The 21023-nt window shown below is 42.8% G+C and overlaps 1 protein-coding gene across 1 annotated transcript; it reads right to left on the bottom strand.

Annotated features, from left to right (window-relative positions):
• Positions 1-857: 857 nt before the first annotated feature.
• TMEM62 (transmembrane protein 62) lies at positions 858-19447 on the bottom strand. Its single transcript, XM_081890339.1, has 14 exons — positions 18966-19447; positions 17675-17786; positions 13520-13657; positions 12593-12638; positions 11368-11509; positions 7819-7943; positions 7570-7692; positions 6871-7026; positions 6204-6363; positions 4836-4949; positions 4258-4342; positions 3712-3816; positions 2649-2767; positions 858-1908 (listed from the first exon to the last, which is right to left on the bottom strand). Exons 1-14 carry the CDS (start codon positions 19146-19148, stop codon positions 1591-1593), a joined length of 1926 nt encoding a protein of 641 aa, XP_081746465.1. The 5' UTR covers positions 19149-19447; the 3' UTR covers positions 858-1590.
• Between the last annotated feature and the right edge of the window lie 1576 nt (positions 19448-21023).

Below are 21023 nucleotides of genomic sequence, written 5' to 3'. Positions count from 1 at the left end.
AAGGAGAAAGCAGGGAAGAGGCAGAGCGGTGGTGCTTAGCACTGCGACTGGAGGTGTCACATCTCTGAATGCTCTGTTTTATTTTGAGAAAGATGCTTTATAAAGGGCAACCAGAGGGATGTTTTGCATAGACTGATCTGTACAAAATAAAAGGTGCAATTTCCAGCTACTCTTACCCCACTCCTGGAGGGCTGGAAATGTGGCAAGAGAACATATGTATGAGTGTTTATATATGAATTGAGACTGCATGTCTAGTGTGCTGTATGTACATGTGTGGAGAATAGGGGTGTATGAAGTTTGCATTTTTTCAAAATTAAGTACGAAATACCACTTAATTCACTATTTCATGTACTCCTCGAAGTGAGCATGCATTAAAATTCTGCCAGTGTTCACAGGATTAATCCCCCCCCCCCCCCGCCAATATAGCAACTCCCAGGACTTTTTAACTTCAATAGGAAGCTGCTTGAAGAGGTCATTCAGTGATTTGGTTTGAAGGGTCACCAGCATGCAGATGACCTCTAACTCTAGTTTTCATTCTCAGCTTATTAAAGTGACATACCAGAACTGCAAAATCAGTGATGAGCTGGATCAGGGCCAACACACAAACTTAATGTTAGCAAGACAGAGGTGCTGCAGATAAGTGATTCATTTGCTCAGGGAAGTGGAATTTAGTCTATTCTAGATGGCGACATGCTGCTCTTAAAGAATCAGCTTGTGTCTAGATCTGGCTTTGTCACTAAATATCCAAATAAAAGTTGTGGCAGCATGAAGAAATCTTGTTTGTATTGTTGCACGTTCTAGGAGCTTACAAAGGAGTTCATGTTTCCTTTCGGAATGAGGCACAGCAGAGACTGTGGTGTCTTTATGATATATGGTTTATTTACAACCTGAGCCTATGATGGAGGGGTTCACAGCATGAACACCCCAAAAGGGCCTTACTTTCCCCCATAGCAGCAGCCTTGGATTAAAACAGGAATCAAATATCCCTCTGACTATCTGGCTTCCCAGCCTGAAGCTTTGCTTCTAGCCTGTAGCTCACATCTTTCTTATTTTAAAAAATTAAAAATCATTGAAAATTTCAGTGGGGAAGTAAAAGTGCAGAAGGTGAAGAAAACCAAACCAAAACAAAAACAAAAAAGTGCTTTAAACTGTGGTCAATACAATATACTGGTATATAAGTAATATGATTGTTCTGTTATGGCCAAATCCATAACAGCGTGTGCTTCCAGAGCACCTTATATAAACACAGGTATCGTGTGCCAGATATAAACGAAAAGTAGAAGCAATTGTATTTCATTACAATATTCCATTTGAGAACTTCATTCAACATGAAGGTGACAGCAATTCAAAACAAAATTACAAATGTAATAAGGAAGCAGCTCCTGGGAAAGACATTACGGATCACTTTACAGCTTTGTGTAACTGAACACCCTATTATGCCGCACTTCGGAAATAAATCAGGGGCAGCTCCAAGCCTCCACATTCAGTTGTTCAGGCTGCAGAGATAGCATCTACACAGACCTGCAGTCACAGCTTCACCACTTAACAATTCAAGTGAAATGGTACTTCAGTTGCCCGAAAAGCAGTCTATTAAGAACTTTGTGCATTCTTCATTTCAACAATATAGCTTCTCAGCATAGAAGACTGCAATGTCCAGGTTCTGTAAACCAGAAAGAGGGTTAGGCCCACAGTCCACATTCTCAGTGGAGATAAGAAGAAAGCCACAGTTCCATATGTCTTCAACAGGAAATAGCAGGAATAGACCTGCCACAAAAACAGGAGTGCCATGCTGAGGTGGATGGGCCACTGTTTGGCATGACGCAGATAGTAGCCAAAGCCGTATCCTTGGCAACGCAGCAATAGACACCAACATGTATATGCCATCAGTGGTAGGTTAAAGAATGCCACCTGCCAAGACAAAATAGATATAGGTCCATAGAATCATACAGCTGGAAGGGACCCCAAGAGCAGTCTAGTTAAATCCCCTGCAATGCAAGAATCTCAACACATGCCCCCCCATCCCATTTGAAACCGTTCCAGACTCTGCTTAGTTGTCTCTAGACAATACCACCACCATTTTGCCTTGCATTTTGTGCAATTCTGTGATCCCCCAAAGACACACACAGGACAGCTGAGTGGGTGCTTTCCTGCAGAATGCAGCAGTTCCAGCAAGAAGGGATGCAAAGACATTTTGAAAAACATGTTAAGAGATTGTTGCCTTGTATCCTTACAATACTCCCTTTTCCAGGAAAAGGCAGATCAGGCTACAGTTGTACATGCCTAGTTTGCATCCAGGCTGGATGATGATGATGATATCAATAATGGACTGCTGCAATGTGCTTTACATGAGGCTGCCCTTAAAAAAATGTTTGGAAACTTCAGCTGGGATCCAATTCATGGAGCATGTTACTTTGATGTTTGCAAGCTACACTGGCTTCCTATTAGTTTCCAGGAACAACTCTGACTATGATAATAACACATAAAATGCCCTAGTCTATTAGATTTATTGCTTAAAACATATCATATTCATTTTCCCCTCAAAACAAATATTTAGGTTGACCTCCCTCACTACAATTTATTTCAAATGAGATGTTTCAAAAAACATCAAATAAGAGGCTATTTGTTAACCAGTTTACTAAGAATCCTACCTGCAAAATTCCAACAAGGAAGGTTGTACTGCCTTCAAAGAAATGGCCATCAACGATTACTCCAAAAGAAAAGCAGGCGCCCAGATGTCCATCTATAATATCACCAATAAACCAGGGCCCTATAGAGAAGAAAAGTGCATTACACTGAATGTGACAAGAACAACTTGTAATCTAGCCTACCTAGCCCCCAAATCGCTGTCTTAAGGAAAAAATGTTTTTGTCCAATATCCGTTAAAACAAGTCATGACAACAAAAACAGATAGCCAGGTAAGGTATTAGTGTAAATAATGCAATTGATAAGCAGTGACATATTGTTAAAGGTTAGATTTTGTTGGATTTATAATTTAGGCAGAAAACAGAACCCTTAATTTTATTGCATTGCGTGATTTGGGTGAGCTTCCTTGAACTGCACAAGGAAAGGTGGGAGATGAGTATTTTTTCAGACATTTCCTAAGTGCAACTGTGATCAAGTAGCTAGAAAGCTGGACTTGGATCTAGGAAACCGGGGTTGTGCCCCACCTTTGTCATAGCAAGTCACTCAGAGTGGCCAAATCTGCAAACTACTTTACAAAATTAGAAGTGCTAAATCTTAAAACAGTACACTGTAGCAATAAGGGCTGATTGGCACATTTTTAAAAGCACTGCTCAACTTGCACTGCTTTGTTTAATTTCTGAGAACTAGCATTGTTTTGGGCAGCACTAGTAGCACAAGGACTTGCTGGGTGCCTCTCAGCAGCAATAAATCTTGGGATTGTTAATCAATGTCTCTTACAAAAACGTGTAGCTTGCCAAATATGAAAACATTCCTACATGGTATATGATGTCTAACAAATTATCTCCTGAAATTTACAAGTTATTTCTAATCACTATTCAGGCAAGCTTGGGTACCCTACAGATGTTTTCTGCCCCACGTTAAGAGTTGAATTATAAATTTTACAAAATGCAAATGCATGGTTTTTTAAGAAACAAGCCATTATTTAGTTAAACACAACATAATTGAGGTTTTTGAGCTAGAAGCTCTATTGGCACGTCCATGAACTCGCTGTGCCTGTTTGCATCTTACCCAGAAGAGTATAGAAGCTCAACAGGAGAAATGAGTGGTAGAAAAAGTTGATTTTGCTCAAAATGTGAAGAGAAAAGGAAGCCCACATTGCTCTGCCCAGAGGTCCTAAAAAGGAAACAAACTTTTAATTTGAAGTCCCCTACTTTAAAAACAGAAATACAGTAACTTTTTACAAAGTGATACATTTACAGCACCATCAAAGGACAGATTCATTCGCTGAAATCAATGCGATGTGGTGTGAGAAAACTTCCCAGTAGATTGCGCCCAAAATCCATCCAAGATGCATGGACACGTATTCCTGAAGTCTTTGAGACATTTGACATTTTCAAACCAAACCACAATTTAGCTGTTCATTGGTATCTATCTTTTGAAGAATAGAATACTCAGCCTACAGAGGTTATTAGATTCTTTTTAAAGGGGCAGGGGTAGTATCAATCTGAAAATCACACTGGTGCATTTGCTTAATTTAAAGTACCGGTACTCAAAGAAAAAGAAAAAAGGTAAGGAAGGATCAAAATTGTGTTCAAGAAAAAGAATTTCTCTTACTTTTAAGTCTAGGCTTTCCTCGATACCGGAAAATAACCAACAAGGCAATTTGAACTACAACCATTAGTACAAACACTACTCGAACCTGAAAAAGAAAGAATACAATTTTTAAATATATATATTTAGTAAGTCAAACACAGCCCCCACAATATTGATCTCTCATAATGTGGTGGGAGAATAAAATTTATTTACCACCATTTGGGAATCATTGAAGGCAACAGACCAAAAAAATACTAAAGGATCAAGAGGGAAAGGGATCACACCACCCACAGCAAAAGTCAAATCCAGCATGGTGATGTTTTCCATGAGTTTTAATCTTTTCTTCTTTTAAAATAGTGCCACAAGGACTCTGGAAAGGATGCGAAACTTTTCTTATCCAGAACACTTTTGGATGCATTAAGGCTCCTGTGTATTTGACAACCTTTTATTTTCTACATTGTTTTAGCTGATTTTGTTACCTTTATTTTTTATTGTCAGCTGTTGCAAACTGCCAAAAAAAGCAGTTGCTGGCGAAGTGTGTTAAAGAAACTTCTGTCCCCACACAACTCACTCACTCTTTCTCCCTCTGGAATACTCACCAATACATAGAGGTCAGTAAGAAGCACCCAAGATGCCAGAAGGTTAAATGTGAGGGAGAGGTTTTCCTCCATAGCAAACGTATGAATCCGAGTGGCATTCCTATTACTGGCATCCTAAATATGGGAACACAAAGAAATAAACAAGACTTTCAAATGTGCGATAGCAAAATAGCGCAATATCTTTTACTAGTGAAAAGCCCATCATTCTGTGGTGTGTGTGTAAACATGCACATGTGAGTGGGAGGGCAGGTATGCATATTGCAGGGAACCTGGGATCACAACCAGTGATGGTTTGGGCATCCTGTGTCGTGGGCAGTGGATAGATTTCACCTTCACTGCAAAGTATTCCCAAACACAGTTATTTTATTTTCTTGCCAGATAAGGTGATCGTTGTGGTTTACTCTTGTAGAAGAAAGTTGAAAGGAAGCAGGGATGACACCAGCGTTCTTGAGCAAGTACCAACGTCCAAGGACTCAAGAGTGCCCACCATTGCCAACATTGGCACCTATTAATAGTATCTCATTATTTTAGGGCTGGTACTGAGAGGGGCACTGGGCCACATGGCTGAAGCAGCCACCATCTTACCTCAGCCAGAATGCCTCTGGGTCTGGCCACAAAAGCAGTATCACTTGGCAGTGCTGAATTTGGCTCTGAGCGTAGGAGCCAGTTCCTAAGGGCCGAGGTTCTTTTGCCCCCCAATAAAATATTTGAGGGGGCTGCCCCCCCAGTTGATGGGCATTGCCATTTAAATGGTGCACGTTTCTTGTGATTATGTGGGGTGGGGTTTACCCGCCCCGCCCCCGTATTTTATTGTACACTGCCTTGATATTTTATGGTTCTGCATTTATTTTAAAAATAAATAAACAAACCCAATCTCCAGATCATAAGAATTACCTCTTGTATAAAAGGACTCTAAACAGCTCACGACCCTAACCAATAATTAGTAAGATCATTGGGCTGGGCCCAGGGGTCCTTCAAACTTAGCAGTAGCATTATGGGGGAGGTCTAAATCCACTTCCAACCTCTGCGTCATTAGACATAACCCTGCTTCTATTTGCATAGCCTCACCTTCCATTTCTTTGATTACACTACTATAAATACTCGGAAAGCAAGCATAAAATACACAAAAGCCATTATATGTTCTTGCGCTCTGTCATCCAGAATAACTCTGTGGTATTTATACTGCTTTCATTTTAATGAGGATGAGAAATAATAATTTGCCCGGCATCAATCAATAAGTAATCGTGGATGAACAGGGATTGACCTTGCTCTTCCAAGCAAAAACTTGCTCTTAAATGCATTTCCCACCCAGTAGTTTGAATGCTATAAAATGTATGATACATTTATAAGCATCAGCAGAGAACTCACCTGAACTGCCACTTCTATCTGATGAAACCCTTCACTGTAGTTTTGAGGGGCCCATTTCAGTACATAGAGAGGCCCAGACACATGAACAGCATTCCCCAGATGAATGCCATCAATGCTGACCTTGACAAACTTGATAGGAGAAGGAGAGAATGCCAAAATTCTAAGTAAAAGAAATAAACCAGTATATCATGGAACTTGTTAAGATATAGCACCTGTAAGCGTAAAATAAAAATGACCATGTACTGTATAAATCAGGCATCTCCAACCTGCGGCCCTCCAGATGTTTTGGCCTACAATTCCCATGATCCCTTGCTAACAGGACCAGTGGTCAGGGATGATGGGAATTGTAGTCCAAAACCTCTGGAGGGCCGAAGGTTGAAGATGCCTGGTATAAACGATTCCTCAGTCAAGGCATACTATAGTGGGTGTGGCAGAAATTACTGGATTGACTTTGCTGTTCTACTTTGCTGTAGAACGGGATGTTCCTTTTTAAAATTATTGTTAACGTAAGAGATTGTTCACCCATTTAACAGCACACACAATGTGGCCTGTTGAACATCTTTTACAATGCATTCAAAATTGACAGCATTTGCCGTGTTAATGTCTGTATTTGCGCAAGAAAATGTTTTTTAAAAAGTTTAGAAGTAGCAAAGATACATCAGATTACCGGATGTGGGTAGAATGAAGGATTCTCTGCAGTGGTTCATGAGCAGCACTACTATAAAGGAATGATTTGGGATTGGTGATAAGAACCACAGGCCATTCTTCAAACTTCAGGTCAGCAAAGCTGAAGAGATCGTGATCAAAAGCAAGGATCCTGTACCTGATGTTCAGCAATCAAAACAGTACACTTTTGGTTAACAAATAACATCCTAAGGACAGAAGATTTATACTGCCTGGTGATATGTTTTACTGATTTTTCCAATTTCCTCTGCTTCCACTTAATCCATTTTTGATGCACAGCTGATGCCTTGAGTAGATACCTTGCACCAGTCAGAATTTCTTCATCTAGAATTGTCAAACATGCAAAAAAGTGATAACAATATAGAGCAGTGTGACAACTCTAAACACAAAGTACTGCTTTTGTCACAGCTGCTTGGATGCAACTGTGAGATGGGTGAGGAAAAACAAGCTGAGTTTGAATCCTGGCAATATGAAGGTACTGTGGCCTCCCTGAATTGCTTTCCCATACCCCTGCACTAACAATGCCTGGTTCTCCTTCACCCACATTTGAATCGTCATCCATTTTTATCACCATCATCCCAGTGGAGAGATTCATTCTGAACCAGCTAAAATGACATTGGCACTGATTTTACATTGCTATAAGAACAGTACTATAAAAAGGCCAAAGCACACATTTTCTTACTTCCTGTTATCTTTCCAGTCTCCCAGTTCCAGCTCTAGAGTTCCGTGACGATGGCGAGTATATAGAGCTGGCATCAGACCACCCAGCGTATGGAAATGCCCACATAAATATGCTGTGGCAGAGCTAACAGAAGAAACATAAATGATTATTGTTGATTTTGGAGAAGAAATACTAACTTGTAGCCAATTAATAACAACAGCAGCTGAAAAACATTAATACATTTGCACCAGAAAGGAAAAGAAATATTACCGCATTGCCGTTCGTATTCCTGGGGATGTAGAGACAATTGCTGAGGTGGGATAATGGCCAAACCAAATGGAATGGTTACTGCCGCTACTTTCTACAGCCAGTGAAGACAGTTCTTGCATTTTATTCTGAAATGAAAGAGCAACTACAAGAGCTTTAGCAGCATGTTGTTGTTGTTATTATTATTAATTTATTTATACCCCGCCCATCTGGCTGGGTTTTCTCAGACACTCTGTTGGCTACCAGGTCTTAAAAATAATGCAAAGTTTAGGGGATATTAAGGCTGTAGTCCTAGGTACACACACTAGGGTGTTAAGTCTTATTTAACTGAGCGGGATTTGCTTTTGAGTGAATCATTCATCAGGCTGGGCTGCAAGAGGCATTTATCAATGGCTGCTCTAAAAAGCATGGATACTGTGAGCAGATATTTCCAAATTATTTCTCAAAGTTCTTTTTGTCATTAAAATGCCAATATGCACGTTTGAATAAATAAGCTTCAGTATCATGTAAGCCACATTCCACATAACAAGGGGGGGGCGGGGAAGCAGAATAGTATAGGCACTAGGGACCTGATCTTGAGGAGGACCAGACACATGAGGGTACTGGGGATATAAGTCTTTGCTCCCTGCTGTGGTCCCAATCTGGCCCACCACACCTACAATTGGCATTACCAAAATATTGACAATGTAAGAAAGGATCAAAGGGTCAAAGCTCCTCTACTGCCTTGCCTCATGACAGGATCCAATCCAGATCAGGTTCCTATAGCCCATGGGCATAGCCAGGATTCTTATTGGGGGGGCAGGACCTTTGTTAGGGGGGCAGAACCAATGTGACTGGTCAGTTTGTTAAATATTTCTATTGTTTTACTTGATCGCGGGTGGGGATCTGCTTCTCTGCCTATGCCCACGCTAGTGCCTGTTATTTTCATGGGGGGTGGGGAGAACTGCCACTGGAAACTCTCAGAATGCCTCCCCTAGCACCGACTTCCACCACAATATTCTTCATATAAAGCAAAACTATGATTTAAGCGTAACAGTTTGTGCAGGCAAATGGAAATAATTGACAATGAGCATTCCAGTCTGCAGCCGAAATGTAAAAAAACAGAGGAAAAATATATGAAAACTATCATTACCAGGTCCAGTAGATTAATATGGATATGTGTTTTGCTATCAGATTACTGCAAATCACTGTGGATTTCAGTCTTGGCCTGCAAGGGGTCACATTTGGTACACGTCATTTTTCCCAAGTCACTCTGTCCATCAGCTGTATCACCAGTGAGTGGGGTGAACAGGGTTAAATCCTGCATTGGCAGCCAAAGCAGCAGGATTTAATCTCTACTCATCGGTGGGAGTTAAATCCTGCTCTGTTTAAGCAGCCCAGCTTTCCAAACCTGCATTGAATCCCCTGCCAAACAAGAGGAAAATAACGCCTCTTGCTAGCAACACCTTGCAAGATGTCTGAAGCCATGACATCTAAGCACTTTGCACAATGCCATTGCAACACCCATGCCATTGATAGGACTGATGGCCCCATCTACCTGTCACATTTTGCTTGCATGCCTAATCTTGATAAGGATGTTGCTCATGGGGCAAAACAGTTCCCTATTCCTGCCTTAAGGCAACACTTGTCCATGAATGTTAATAGCCTGAGATGCGGGTGTTTCCTTACTGGAGCCCAACAGTTAGAACAGGGGTGGGGAACTAAATCTGGCCAGTGGGTTGGATCTTTAATTCCTACAACCCCAATCAGCACTTACTGCAACCTTGTTTTAAATCGGGGTAGGCAACCTAAGGCCCGGGGGCCGGATGCGGCCTTATTGCCTTCTCAATCCTGCCCGCAGATGGTGCGGGAATCAGCATGTTTTTACATGAGTAGAATGTGTGCTTTTATTTAAAATGCATCTCTGGGTTATTTGTGGGGCCTGCCTGGTGTTTTTACATGAGTAGAATGTGTGCTTTTATTTAAAATGCATCTCTGGGTTATTTGTGGGACATAGAATTTGTTCATTATTTTTTTCTAAAATGTAGTCCGGCCCACCACATGGTCTGAGGGGCGGTGGACCAGCCCATGGCTGAAAAAGGTTGCTGACGCCTGTTTTAAATGTATGCTGATTGACGCAGGCCCTGCACCTTCAAAGGGGCTTGCTGTAACTGCCTATCAAGCCTGTTTGGGAAAGGAAAGATGCTCTGTTTGGAGGAAATTGAATCTTCCTGCAAACTGAGAACAACAAGCCCCCTTGAGAGTTATCAACAAGGAGTTTCCTAGCATGGCTGATCCCAGAGGGGAGCCCCACCTGAAAAGAAACAATCTGGAGCTAATTTTAATTTGTAGCTGTGTTTATACCTGTGCTACCCCTCACATCACATATGATGCCAAGGGCAGGGCAGATGGATGTCATTTGTGTGTAACACAGCCTTATGGGCCAAATTGGGATACGTGCCAGGACTAATTAGGCCTGTGGGTTAGAGTTTCCTCTTCTCTGTGTTGGAAGATTGCTTTGTGAAAGAGAAAAAGGGTGTTTATTTATTTTCTTCAGGTTTCCCATCAGTATATGTTCTCCGAGCCAGTTGCAGAATAAAGTATAAGATACTTATATTATTTAATTTATGAATCAAAATGGCTAAAATAAAAGGTGATATTAAAATGTTGCATATGAACTTTCCTTTTTAGCAAAGGAAAAGCAACAATAAAATAATAAAAACATCTAGCAGTTTATATTATAAAATGAAACACATTTTTAAGGCGGTGTTTTTCTTTTAAACACACAAACACAAGTTGAATAAAAAGATCTTCAGCTGCCACTGCAAAGTTCATAAATAAGATACCAGGTGAGTTTGCCTCCACCTGTGCTCAATCTGCATATTTGTGAATGAATTCAAATACTGTGAAATGCTGAAAGTCACCACTGATCCCTCCTTCCAAAAGAAATGTAATTCAAGTAAGCACTGTACTCCTGGAACTTCTTGCCATATAGGGAAATACTGCACACCTGAATAAATATTATATACATCTCAAGGGGATGAAAAGAGGAGGAAGTCAAAACAGTAAGAGACAGTGTCGTAAGACACAATTACTCCTCTATTGCTCTAAAGCAGTGTTTCTCAAAGTGGGCAGTACCACTCCCGGGGGGGGGGTTACTTAGGGGGGCTTTAAGAGGCAAGGGGGGCACTGGAAGTGCAAATCAGATTTTGAAATGATGGTAACACTGGATCAAGTTCATAAATTTGATTGGATTACTAAACGAAAGAGTTTCAATTGGATTTCGAATAAATGTGCAATAAATTGTTGCTGTTTTGAATTTTATTGTGTTATTATCTTCCTTAGTGGGTCATGCAAACGGCTATTCTGAATAATGCTTTTTATAGGAGTAGGGAAGGGGGCACAGGGGATGGGTTCATGAAATCACACGGGCCCAAGAAAGTTTGAGAGCTACTGCTCTAAAGGCTTCCTGCAGACTTTGGACTTCAGACAGGTGTAACACACAGGCTTAGGATTTTATTAGCCAGAGAAGAAAGACAAGCTAAGGCTGCAGTGCATGGTGTTTTACATTACCGCTTTCAATATCCCAAAGAAATTGTAGGGTCTCTTGGGGCCTGGATTGAGAGTCGCATCCACACAGATGAAAGAATATTTGCCAAAAGGTGTGCTGTGGGTGTAATGGAAGGAGCCGTCCTTTTTCCAAGCAGAATATTTCCTACCAAAATGAGATGGGAATACTGTAGTCAGAAAAATCTGGAAGAAAGAGAAATGTAAAAAGGAATACGGTAAATGCATACATTGCCTAGTGCTCAACTAAGCTTTACTCAGAGCAGACCCACTGAAATGAATGGACCTAGTTTAGTCCTATTCATTACTTTCAATGGGTCTACTCTGAGTAAAGCTTAGTTGACTACTGCCCAGTAAGACTAAGGGAGGGAGAAACAAAACTGCATTTGACTCAGTTCATCACCTATGCCATCTTTTAACACAGAAAGGTACAAAATAGTGGCTACGAAAGAGAGAGTCTAAGGGCAAAAACAGAGGAATAGAGCTGCACAGAAATCCTAACAGCGGCAGCAGGGAAGGAGGAACAACACAGGCAAGCCAGAGACTGGGGCAGATGACTACTTCCTAAATAATTATTTTCTAGGCTACTTTAATGAAGTCATTCTTCCTAACACTTATATACCTTGTTTAAACAGAATCTCTCTGTCCCACACACAATCGACTCTCCTTCTGGATTCCTGAATGCAGTATGTGTCACAGCGCTGCCAGACAAGAAGGTCCAGAGGGAAGAATCAACTCTTCATTGTCAAAAGCACTCTTACAAGTTAGGGAAAGGTATGTCCATCAGGCCTATGTGTCTTAGCTACTTCTGAGAGTGCATCTGATGAGGCAGATACTCCCAACCTTGGCTTACGAATCTCCCTATCCAAGCTGCGCTCAAGCAGCTGCAGACTCCACCTGTGTTTCACCTTCTGCTCCTCCCTCTTCAGTCCTCTTTTGGTCCTGGGAGACAGTGGAGCAGGAGAGGTGAGGGCAGGAGGAGGCGGTGTGGAAGCCCTGGACTCTACACCGGCCTGACCTATCTCTCCCTCCTCCTGCATCCGTTCCTTCACTCTCCAGTCCTGCAGCTTCTCCTGCCTCTGACTCTGGTCTCCCGGCTGTTACAGGTTCACCTATTTCACTGATACCTTCTTCCAAGTCAGTCTCCAATCCCCCTTCTCCCACTCATCAGAATCCAGTCACCACACCTCAGAGTCCAGCCAGTCTCTGACATCATGGTACACTGACATACCTGTAGTAGTTCCGGACATTATCCAGACCTGGAATGTTGAATGTATCTGCAATGAAAGTGGCAAACGTTTCAAAACAAATTTAGAATTGAGCAAGAGACTGTGAAAAAAATAAGTCCAGGTTAAGACAAGCCCAGTGTAGTATGAATCTTGAGATTGCAGCAGGATATCCAGGAGCTATCAAGGCTTTAATTCCAGTTTGACCAGGACAGCAAGATTTGCTCTACAATGCATATGCTGAGACAGCCTTTATTTTGGAATAATAATTATAAATAATGGGGCACTGGATAATGCCTAAATTGCTATAGAACAAAACCAACAACTAATTGATTTCATTTATTTTATAATTATATTTTATCCTGCTTTTCAGTCAAAGAGGCATGCAATTAAAGTACACATAAAGATACAATTATACTAACATGACATGGGAGTTTGTATTGCCATCTCTTTGGGTCTCTGGGAGTTGCTGACACTGTCCAGATTCTATTTTTTCAGAAAGAACGGGCCAAAGAACTGCATAAGAACATGGGGGCTGGCCAGTGCCAAAGATGACAGACTACAAATGGACCCACAGAAATATTCCAGAAAGACTTTTTTCAGTACTGACGACAAACAAGTCTTACTGGCATATATATGATTGGTGAATAATTGATTTCTAAAAAAGAATAATACTTCTATGATAGGTTTTTGATAACTGCTACTCAAGACAATGTTTGACCATATTCAGAAGAATTGTTCAAGGCCACTGCCGATGGAGGAGAACAAAATTGGGGACTAAAATTGGTGGCTACTCTTCCAGTTGAGATGACGATTCTACTGCATTAAGACTTCCTGGAGCAAAAAGAATGAGTAACCCGCATCTTCCTACTGTCTTTCATATGTGGAGAATAAATGGGAAACCCACCTCTAGAGTCTCACATCTTTCTTACCATGATTCCCTTTTATGTCTATCCATTTGGTTTTTTCCATGACTTTAGATCTTTTTAAGATTGTCTGGTAAGTTTGCCATTCCACCTCAAACTGATCAGACCCAATTTTATCTTTTGTTTTGGCATCAGTCAAATCACCTGTTAATGAAAGAAGAGAGACACAGAACATTAAACATATAAAAACATCACAGATGAACAAAAGTACTGTTATTAAATAGGTCATCTAAGGCCATGCTATGTAAGTAAGCTGTGCTCAATTTAAAATTGTTCCCGTTAATTCTGTATGGTGAGCGGCATAATTCTGCCTCTCCAGTCTCCCTGGGACAAAATCTAAGCAGACTGGATCCTACTGGCATCTAAATAAAAAGTTTTATACAGCAAGGTTAGTTCTTCAGGAAGAAATAGAGCTCTGTCTGAGGTTTCAGAGGTTGCATGGCCAAAAGCAAAATGAAGGTCCCCAAAGGCAGGAAAGTATCTACCACAATGGAGGAGGACAGAGACTTTGAGGAATACTGGCTTTGGACTGGGGAACAGCTCTAGCTCCACTTGAGCGGAACCTATATATGTGACCAACTGTCAGGTATTCCTAAAACAGCAAATGATGTGCACAGTCTTGCTCTAACCAACCTGTCTGAGATCCAGCTCTTACAAATGACTGAAGATTTAGCTATAAAGCTGGAGGAACAAACGGACAGGGATAGGAGGTGTGGAAATTGTCCTACTACAAGGCCTACTGGAGAACCAGGAAGTGTGTGTGTGTGGGGGGGGGGACATGGTTCATTTCATTACTGACTGGTTACTCTCCCTGAATTTAAACATACTACTGTCCCCCAATGACATAGTTCTGTATGGCAAAACCAGGAGGCCGAAATATGGAACACAGTCAGGTGTGCCTGTACTAATTTATCCAGCCTTATATTCTGGAGTTGCTAGTGTCTGCAGTAGCAGGCACACCCCCTGCATATCACGGGTCACTTTTGCACCGCTGCCCAGGGAATGAAAGGTTCCATTTTACTTAAGGGACATAAAAATGAATCGGCTCCAATTAAAAACTGAACGTAATGGTTTACGAGGGAAACTGCCCAGAGACAGTGGAGCCAGCAGAACAGAAAGAAATCAGCTGCCACCCCAAATATACCTATGAGTGTACTTTATTTTTAACTTTACTGGCAGCCATGGGGGAAAGAATGGCTGCACCTGGAAGTTGGATCAAAACTGACCATCAGCCCAAGAGCAGACAGTCAAAGTAAAAATTAGGATTTCTGGGAGGAGTCTAAGACATCCTTCACAGACCTCCCACACATGGCAAAGGCAGTACCTTTCTAATTACTGTCTTTTCACTAGTACATAATCTTTATAATTCTGAAGTTAACAAGGATGGTAAGAAAATAACCTTTATCTCTAGAACTCTTCCTGTGAGTCTTATGCTATCCAGTAATTACAGGAAGCTACTAGCCAAGATTTCAAGGGCAGTGCCATTGCTACCTTTAGAAACAATCCGTCCTGACCTTGCATTCTCATTATTCAAATGTTTGTGTTTTTTTCATCATCCTGCTGCCTGGCCAAAGCAATTTTCAGGATAGGGTTATACATATATAATTATATGCAAACAAAACCCAATATTGTTTTTAGTTTGCTCCTCTTAGTATCCAGATTAAGGTTGCAACCCTAACCCCACCTATCTGGGCGTAAGCCGCATTTATTTTAATTGGATTTTCTTCTGAATAAACGTGGTTAGGATTGCACTGGTAAAACTGTTGAGGGACAGAAATGGATACCAATGAAATGGTTCTAACCTAAACACACATGATGGGGTGGAATATAAATAGAATAACAAACAAAGAATGAAACAACGTAATGATTTTAAACAGGAAGTCCTGGGTCATACTTCTAAATATGCAAAGGAAGGGAGCCAGCCTTGCCTTAGTAGGGGTTCTCAAGAAGGTGTCACAACAGAGGAAACACTGGTTTATTATTATTATTATTATTATTATTATTATTATTATTGGAGCCTAAATATATAAAGAAGGCTGATCGCCGAAGAATTGATACTTTTGAATTATGGTGCTGGAGGAGACTCTTGAGAGTCCCATGGACTGCAAGAAGATCAAACCGATCCACTCTGAAGGAAATCAGCCCTGAGTGCTCACTGGAAGGACAGATCGTGAAGCTGAGGCTCCAATACTTTGGCCACAGCATGAGAAGAGAAGACTCCCTGGAAAAAACCCTGATGTTGGGAAAGATGGAGGGCACAAGGAGAAGGGGACGACAGAGGACGAGATGGTTGGACAGTGTTCTTGAAGCTACAAACATGAGTCTGACCAAACTGCGGGAGGCAGTGGAAGACAGGAGTGCCTGGTGTGCTCTGGTCCATGGGGTCACGAAGAGTCGGACATGACTAAACGACAACAACAAATATATGTAATGAAGGTGCCAGGCAAGCCTCCCTGGGGAGAGCATTCCACAAATGGGGAGCCACCACACAAAAGGCCCTCTCTTGTGTTGCCACCTTCCTGACCGCTCATGGAGGCGGCACACAAAGAAGGACCTCAGATGATGATCACAGGGTCTGGGTTGGTTCATATGGGGAGGTATTGGAGTCCTGAGCCGTCTCAGGCTTTATAGGTCAAAACCAGCACTTTGAGTTGGACCTGGAAACTAATTGGCAGTCAGTGCTATCAGGCCAGGATGAGTGTTATATGCTCAAACTGTCTTGTCCCAGTGAGCGGCCTGGCTGCCAAATTCTGCAGCAGCTGAAGTTTCCAAGCCATCACCAGAGGCAGCCGTTTGTATAACACTTTGAAGTAGTCTAAGCTAACAGTTACCAGAAGTTAGGCTATCCCTGTCCAGAGGTGCAGCTGGGCCACCAGCCGAAGCTGACGAAGGGCAATCTACCCTGCTGAGGCCACCTGAGCCTCAAGTGACATCAAAGGATCCAGGAGTACCCCCAAGCTACATACCTGCTCCTTCAGAGGGAGTGTAACCCCATCAAGAGCAGGCAACCTCCCAGCCATCTGGTCTAGGGAACCACCCACTAACAGTGCCTCAGTCTTGTCTGGATTGAGCTTCAGTTTGTTGGCTCTGATCCAGGTCATGCCTGCAGATGTAAAGGAGAAGTAGAGCTGTGTGTCATCAGCATATTCCCGATAATCCCACTCAGTGGTTTCATGTAGATGTTAAATAGCCTAGGGGATAAAACTGAACTCTGAGGAATCCCACACTGAAGGCTGCACTGCTACCTACCTCTAACTCCAGAAGGATACCATGGTCAATGATATTGAAAGCCACTGACAGGTTGAGAAGAATCAACAGGGGCACGTTTCCCCTGTCTTTTTCTCTAAAGCAGCCGTACATACTACTTCCAAAGACTGCTGACTCATAAAAGGGCCTCTGAGGTAAAAAAAGAAGTAGTAGTATAAGTGGGAAGACCTGGTGCTCCCAAACAAACTGAAGCTGAATTCTTACAAGATTAAAGCAATCATATGATGGAACTGGGAAAGTAATGGAGGGTGGAGGAGCACAGGAATTGTTATTCCCATATGAGGAAAAGCTACAACATTCGGGGCTTTTCAGTTTGGAGAAAAGGTGAGTAAGAGAATTGTATAAAATTATGAATGGTGTAAGTTTTTCTCCCTCTCATGGGCATTCAATGTTGGAAAAATCAGGACGGACAAAAGAAAGTACTTCTTCACACAATGCATAGTTATACAGTACTATGCAATCCACTCTCACAAGAGGCAGTGATGGCCACCAACCTGATGGCTTTAAAAGTGTGTTAGAAAGTAGCTTTCTGAGGCAGTATGCTTCTGAATCCCAGGTGCTGGAAACCACATTTGGGAGGAGTGCTGTGGTTTTCCCGCCTGTGGTTTTCTGATAGGCATCTGATTGCTCACTATAAAAACAGGATGCTGGACTAGATAGGCCACTGGTCCAATCCAACAGCCTCTTATTAGGTTACAACTCCCCTGCTCCACTCTTCAGCCCTGTGCTTACACTTCCCTAGTCACACATCTGATGACAATGCTACCACTTTTTACTTCAGATCCAGACCAGCAACCAACATTCATGACCTCAGAAACCCAAACCTCAAGTACTATAATGCATTCTGCAAAGTAATTAGAGTGGGAGGTGAGGGATGAGGAGACGATGTCTCACCTGTTGCTAAAGTAAGGACAGGTTGAATGACAGGAACCGTTTCCGCACAGAACTTTTCAAAATCAGAAGCTCGTTCAGGACTCTGAAACTTACTGATGTGTAGATCTGATACCTACAAGGGGGGGAAAAAAGGAGGCTGGCAAAATGCTTACAGAATAGCATATTTAGGAAATTGTGTATAGAAACAGTTCCAAATATTGCCTACACTGAACAAGAGTTAAAACACTGACAGCTTAATTTCACAACGAGCACTTTAGGATTTTTTTTTATTCATATCAATTAGCTATGTAAATTATCAACAGCATTTTACAGTTTTTATTTCCAGCAAAACTGGCTGTACTAGCACCATGTGAACATATAACAGAGGTTCACCTGACATATCCTCACCAGGGCAAGGTCTACCCATGCAACATACCTATCTAACAGCATACTATTGCAAACATAGGACTTCTCCACACTTCTGTTTGTCCTGCCGCTGTTCCCAGGGGAAACCTGCAGTTTATCACTGAATCAGAACAAATGGCAATCAGGTTTTCTACTTATTGCCATTTGTTCTGATTTAGCACTAAAGAACAGGTTTTCTGGGGGAAAGTGGTGGGGCAAAGGGAAAACTGCTCAGACCTGTGTTTTCTAAGCATGGGACAACATGGATGTAGCCAGGGGGTTCAGGGAGGGCAACTGCCCCCCATCAGGTAAATAAATAGAAATACTTAACTGGCTGTGTTGCAGATATTTCGGTTCTCCCCCCCTCAACATAAAGCCTGCCCCTCCTAAAATAAATCCTGGCTATGTCCATATGGGACAAGCAGAAGTGTGGACAAACCCCCAAGTCAGACCCTTCAATGCATTAATGCCAGTTTCTGATCTCACTTATCAGAACTTGGCAAGGCTTGTGCCTGTTACAAAGCATATCCATGCCAAGGCAAATCTAACCCCTCTGCGCATTAATGTAGTTTCTTGATCTCAGTTATCAGAATAACTATTTGCCATTCATTAGTGGCCTCACAGCAACAGCCTGCATTACCCCCCCCCATCCAATACACCAGTTTATTTGTGCCTTTAACCCCTCCGATTCTGAAAAGAGGAAAACAATAGGTGAAAAACACAGTGCGACCGTTGGATAGTTATCATCTATAACAGTTATGATCATGATTTGCCTTAAGAATTAAACCCCAAGCGCTGCTGCGGTTTCCCCGCAGGGCACCCTTCTCACGGGGCGCTGGGGCCGCGTGTCTGTCTCCCCGGAGTTCACGAAAGGGTCACGAGGCGGCTCCGCCTCGGCTCGACTCGCCTGAATTATCCAGAAGAGGTTGTTGGCCTCCGCTCCGGGCGCCGGCTGTGAGGAGAAGGAGCGAGGCTGGCGCCGCAACTGCTCGGGCCCCGAAGGGCTGTGCCAGCCCACCAGCACCGCAGCGAGGGCGGCCGCCAAGAGCCCGGCAGCTAAGCGCAGCATTTTCCACCAGCTCGCTGTCATGCACGCGAGCGCAAACCTCCGCCGGTCCCTGCTGAGACGAAGCGCGGCGGGAAAAGCCGTCCGCTTCCGCCTCGGCCCGCTTGAAGGGTAGGGTGGCCGCCCACCCGCCCCGCCGTGTTCGGTTAGGCCCTCCCTTCCTCGGCTCCATTAGAGAACCGCTTCCGCCGTCAGAGCTCGCGAGGTGAAGCAACAAGCGCCCGGCCGGGCCGTGCAGAAGCTGCTTAGGCTGCAAGCCGCGGTGGACCGGTCCAAAGGGCGGCATGCGGCATGGATGGATGGGCGCGCCTTCTTTCCCAAGCCAAGTGGCGGGACCTGCTCTCCTGTACGTGACATCAGTGCTCAGCCCTAGCTTGGCGGAACTGCTGCTGCTGCTTTTGCAGGAACATACAGCAGGGGCTTTTGCAGCAACATACAGCGAGGATTTGGAGAGGGGGCAGGACACCCACCTGCCAACATCCTGTGCAAATTCAGAATGAAATGCCTCAGCAACAGTTGCTTAAAATTACTTCCTTTTGAGCCTCAGTGTTCAGACAAATCTGTCAAAATCTTTCTACAATTTCCTTTAGTTAAATATTTGTATTTATTTACTTGATTTAGGGTTTGGCTTAGTCATGCTGGGCACATGATGAGCACCGCAACCCAAGAGTCATTCGAGACAGGATTTAACTGTCAGGGGTCCCTTTACCTTACTTGATTTAGGGTTAGGCAGCTGCTAAGCCCATGAGCAGTAGCATACCCCTGAAAAGCAAGGAGAAAAAACAAACACATTTTCTGTTGTAGAAACGGTTTGCTCGCTTTTTTATTATTTCGCTGTATACTGCTTTGATGGCTTCAGGCTGTGAATCAGTTTAAATTAAAGGAATAGCAGTAAATGTCGCAAGAGGAGAAGGCTTGAGGATATGGTGCCGAAGCAGCTGGAATCTGGAAAGCTTCTTAAAGGATGCCTGGTATTTTAATTTGAATAGCAGAGCTCATCACAAATTAGTTTTGAAATCTCTGTGAGCTTCAAGACCAGGGAGGTGGGCGAAGTTCTCATTGCCCCTAGATTGTAGCTGGTAACTTCGAGTTGCTGGATAGACCAGTCACAAAACTCTTGACAGCACAATCTGGTCTATCAAGATTTATTTGGCAGAAAGTCCCATTAAGCTCAATAAAGCCTACTTCCGTGTAAATGGGTATAGGATTGCAGCTTCCAAGCTGAAGCCTCCAGAAGGGCACCATTGAGGTTCCCAGCCTGTGTGTGTATGGGCGCACAAATGTGAATAATAATAATAATTTATTTATACCCTGCTCATCTGGCTGGGTTTCCCAGCCACTCTGCACTCTGGGCTGCTCCCAACAGAAGATTAAGAACAAGATAAAACATCAGACATTAAAAACTTCCCTAAACTGGGTTGCCTTCAGATCTCTTCTAAAAGTCGAGTAGTTGTTTATTTCTTTGACATCTGATGGGAGGGCATTCCACAGAGTAAGCACCACTACTGAGAAGAACCTCTGCCTGGTTCCCTATAACCTCACTTTTAATAATAATATGCATAATAATAATAATAATAATACCCACCCATCTGGCTGGGTTTCCCCAGCCACTCTGGGCAGCTTCCAACCAAATATTAAAAACACAATACAGCTTTAAACATTAAAAACTTCCCTAAGCAGGGCTGTCTTTTAAAAGTAAGACATGGGGGGGGGCAAACTGGGTCTTTGCCCCAGGTGAAAAAAAGGCTAGTTTCACTCCTGGGTTGGAGTAGGGGGCCCTTGAGGTCACTCCCAACGCTGCGAATTCTATGATTCTAATTTCAGTTGACCTTTTCCCTTCAAACATAGGCAACTCCTAGGGACACTGGCCCCCTACCAGGGCTGGATTCAGGTTTGATG

This window comes from Podarcis melisellensis (genome assembly GCF_964234715.1).
Source record: "Podarcis melisellensis genome assembly, chromosome: 1".
NCBI classification, from domain to species: domain Eukaryota; kingdom Metazoa; phylum Chordata; class Lepidosauria; order Squamata; family Lacertidae; genus Podarcis; species Podarcis melisellensis.
Note: the sequence above shows the minus strand (reverse complement) of the source record. Positions and strands in the feature narration are given on the sequence as shown.